At 38.6% G+C, this 3,826-nt stretch overlaps 1 protein-coding gene across 1 annotated transcript; it reads left to right on the plus strand.

The window, feature by feature from the left end:
* The first annotated feature begins 1,160 nt into the window (after window positions 1-1,160).
* LOC119077759 lies at window positions 1,161-3,418 on the plus strand. Its single transcript, XM_037185073.1, has 3 exons — window positions 1,161-1,413; window positions 1,937-2,041; window positions 2,899-3,418. The coding sequence occupies exons 1-3, from the start codon at window positions 1,300-1,302 to the stop codon at window positions 3,352-3,354; spliced, it is 675 nt and encodes a 224-aa protein (XP_037040968.1). The 5' UTR covers window positions 1,161-1,299; the 3' UTR covers window positions 3,355-3,418.
* The last annotated feature ends 408 nt before the right edge of the window (window positions 3,419-3,826 follow it).

Here is a 3,826-nt window from a genome sequence, read left to right on the forward strand (position 1 = left end):
ACCATTGCTGATGTTCGTGTTAAACTTGGAACCTGCATGTGTATGCTCTCAATCAGATTTTAATGGAAGGATTAAGTTTTCTTTGCATTCTGATTAGTCAAATGATACATGGTATGTACGGTACATTCACTGCTATTATGGAACATGTAGTTATAATGCGATATGGCTCGGTATGATATTAATGTGATAATAACTGTATATAGCTGATCTGCTCATGTTCAACAGTGATTTAGATGAACACAAATGTGAAGGAATAGAGAGTAGTAGAAAAATGAAAATAGGTATTTGCGCAACAAGTTGCGAAAAGTGGTTGTTTTCGTCACTAGATGTGAGCTTCACCTAATGCAAACAGCTTCGCCTCGTTTGATAACCACATTGTGTGACGACACACTTTTCGCAACGTTTTCTGCAACAAGCGCGAAAAGTGAACTTTCGAAATGCAAAACATTACTCTACCTTCAGCATACCTTTTGCAACAAGTCTGGCTGCCTACCATTTATTGTTAGTAAAAACAAAAGCAAACACGAAAACTTTTATTAAACAAACACACTGCCACAGACTCAAAAAGAAGAAGGAAAGGGAAAAGAAAGAGACGAGAGCTTATGTGCAACCTATGCACGGCTCGAGCAGAAAAACTGAAAAACTGTGTCATAATTACACATCTCGAGCCTATAGAGTACTTTGCTCTCGATGTCATAAATAACTATTTCTTCAATGATTTGTCATTTGCTTTTTGCTGTTTTCCAAGGTTCCAAGAACAGTGAAGGCACAAAATTTGTAATGAGTGCGTTTAACAAAGTTGGTGTCACCCGCCTTCGTGGAACCTTTCGAACCTTGACAATAATCGAAGTTCTGAAAGAACCAGGTTAAGACACCTCTGAGTTGATCACGAAGGCGGTGACATACAAATTGAGTTCTGCGGCTACAAAGTTTATATGAAAAAGGCAACGTAACAAAAACAAAATTCCGAATTTTCCTAAAAACCATTTTCTTCAAGGTGATTTCACACACAATCTGAACTGAGTGCGTTTATCGATTTCAGTGTCACCCGCCTTCGTGGGTGTCTTAACCTGTTCTTTCAGAACCTTGGCAATAATGTCGTGAATTTTCTTTGTTTACGATTCAAATGAAAGTGCCATGAGTTTGACAGAAGACATTGATAACCTGTATTGACGCCTTAAATAAAAGCCTCTTTATGTTAGATTCACAGTTTCTACGAGAGGTTAATGTCTTGTCCTCCAAAACAGAGTGTATTTTTTTTGGATTATTAGCTAATGTTTGTGCAGTTAACAGTTAACAATGGAGAATATTTCGATTGAATCTGTGCCAGCACGCACGGGGCAAATTGTTAATTCAAGCGCCGAGTCGCACAACTCAATAAGCAAAAATACAGATAATCATCATTTGGCTGAGGTAAAGACAACCTATTTTCGTATTTAATTTACGTGAGAAGTGAATGGGATCTCCTGTTGAACCATTTCATTAGTTGATTCTTTGTTAGGCTTGTGAACATTATTGAATTCCTAATGTATTCCCGAGAAGTCTTCGCTTCGTCATGATTTTCGATGCTTTTTCTTAAGCTACACACTGTTGGGGAAGTAGCGCCGATCGCCATTCTTTCAGATAAATTGTATTACACCTTTACCACACAAACAAATTCAGCACAGCCAAATCTGCATGACGACGACTTGGTGAAATTTTGTGTATGAAAAGTGGTGTGTCAGCCGTTTATTTGAACGGCGCGCTACTTCCCCAACCATATACAACCTTGTCTTTTTCTGTCATTAGGTCCCAGCGCCACAGGACAAGAAAAGCGAATACATGTGAGTCCTTAAAAGTCATGTTCACTTTTCTGTCACTGATGCGGTTTCGACAGGTCTTTTCAATTTAGCAGCAACATTTTTTCTCATTAATCAACATTGTGGATTTTTTCCAGGAGCCCGTGCCTAAGAAATTGAGATGCAGAAAGTCAATCGCTAGAAGCTCCATTGTTCTAAGAAGCACTCATAAAGTGACATCACTACCTTATTTGCCTACTGAAGTACGTATAATACCAGTCATTAAAACAATGTTACGTCCGTTAAATCGCACTTGCTCTAATCTATGATTTTAAATATATCCGGGGTAGGGTAATCTCGCACACCACACAAATTCATGGTGTGCGAGATTCACCTCTAAGTGGTGAATCTCGCACAGTCATGACTTTTCGTTACATGTCGTAAAAGGACGCATACTATGATCGCGTGTGCGAGATTCCCCGACACCATATATCCTTGAACACACCCCTACTCAACAAAAAGGAAGTTTTTCCGAAATGCACCCAAAAACTAAGAACGCACATCGATTCAGAGACCTATTGGGAGCTCAAAACAGCATTCAGTAAAATCGGACCAGTTCCTTCCCCATACAAAATTATTCATTTCATGAAATTTCATACACCTCGCTGAAACCGTTTTGTCACAGTTCAGTGAGTGGACATATTTTGATCGAAACTAATTTTTATCTTATAGTCAGAGGTCATACCTTTCTAACGATACCCCTCTCAATGTATTTAATGTGAGAAAAATCACTTTGTTGACTTGAAAATTGTCGTGAAGTCGCTAAAACGGTATGAAATTTCAAGAAATGAAAAATTTTGTATGGGGAAGGAACTGGTCCGATTTTACTGAATGATGTATTGAGCTCCCAATAGGTCCCTGAATCGATGTGCGTTCTTAGTTTTTGGGTGCATTTCGAAAAAACTTTTTTTTGTTGAGGAGGGGCGTGTGAACAGGAGCTGATGTTGCGATTTGTTTCCGTTAGAATTTCCTTTGTAGCCAACAGATGCATAATTTGTCAATTTTTAACTGACACCAGCAAGTAGTCAGCTGGACCATACTAATTTAAATATTTTTTCAGATTGTTGAAATGATACTCTGCAACGTCAGCACATCTAATCTACTAAACTGCCGATTAGTGAGTTGGCATTGGAACGCAATCTCGTGCCGTATCATTCGTGGACGCGACGACATCAGCGTACATCTGGCACTCGTTGGCGGAAAATATGTCCATATCATGCAGCACCGACACACCAGCACAGCGAACTACACATTGGGTCCGAGGAGTTTGGCTGATCTTGTGGTTTGCTTAGAAGAGTCAACACTGTTCCCGTTCACAAGCTTTCGATTCGATGGTATGTCTACAAAATCTTTTGGACTTGAAGACTTGAGACAATTTATAAAAACTTGGGGAAGCAGCGTTCGTTCGATCAGAGTTAATCTGCCCGAATTTGAAAACGTCGAGATTTTGCAAATTTTACTCTTCGAAAAATTTCCAAATTTGAAGAAGCTCAGATTTTTGTTGGAATTAACTTGACAATAGCTCGCGGATTGAGTAGTTAAACATGGAACGCTGTAAATACAATAAACGTCTTTTACTTTACGACTATAGTGCTGGTGAACACTAGTTTTTCTAATGAGGTAGCCAGAAAAGTAATAACAGTTAACACAAAGTACGAATCACTGGGTTGCATTATAGTCACAATATAGAGAAAGTGGGCGGACACAATTCTAAATTTAAAGTCAGAGTCGAGGCAAGTACAGAGAGCCGTTGTCATTGTATTATCTTGAAGTCAAAGCGACACACGCTGCGTTACGCATGTAATTGTTGTATATGAACTTTTGGCTTAAATAAGAAAATTATTTTATTTTTTATGACAATGGCTTTGTCTTAGAGCTACAGCTAGTGTAAGCATATATCACAATAATGGTTGCTTGAGGCCAATGACAGTCGCTGATTCGGCTTCAAGGTAATTTATAATTTCAATCAAAATTTACCATTTTTCTGA

Source organism: Bradysia coprophila, chromosome III (genome assembly GCF_014529535.1).
Source record: "Bradysia coprophila strain Holo2 chromosome III, BU_Bcop_v1, whole genome shotgun sequence".
Classification (NCBI taxonomy): Eukaryota; Metazoa; Arthropoda; class Insecta; order Diptera; family Sciaridae; genus Bradysia; species Bradysia coprophila.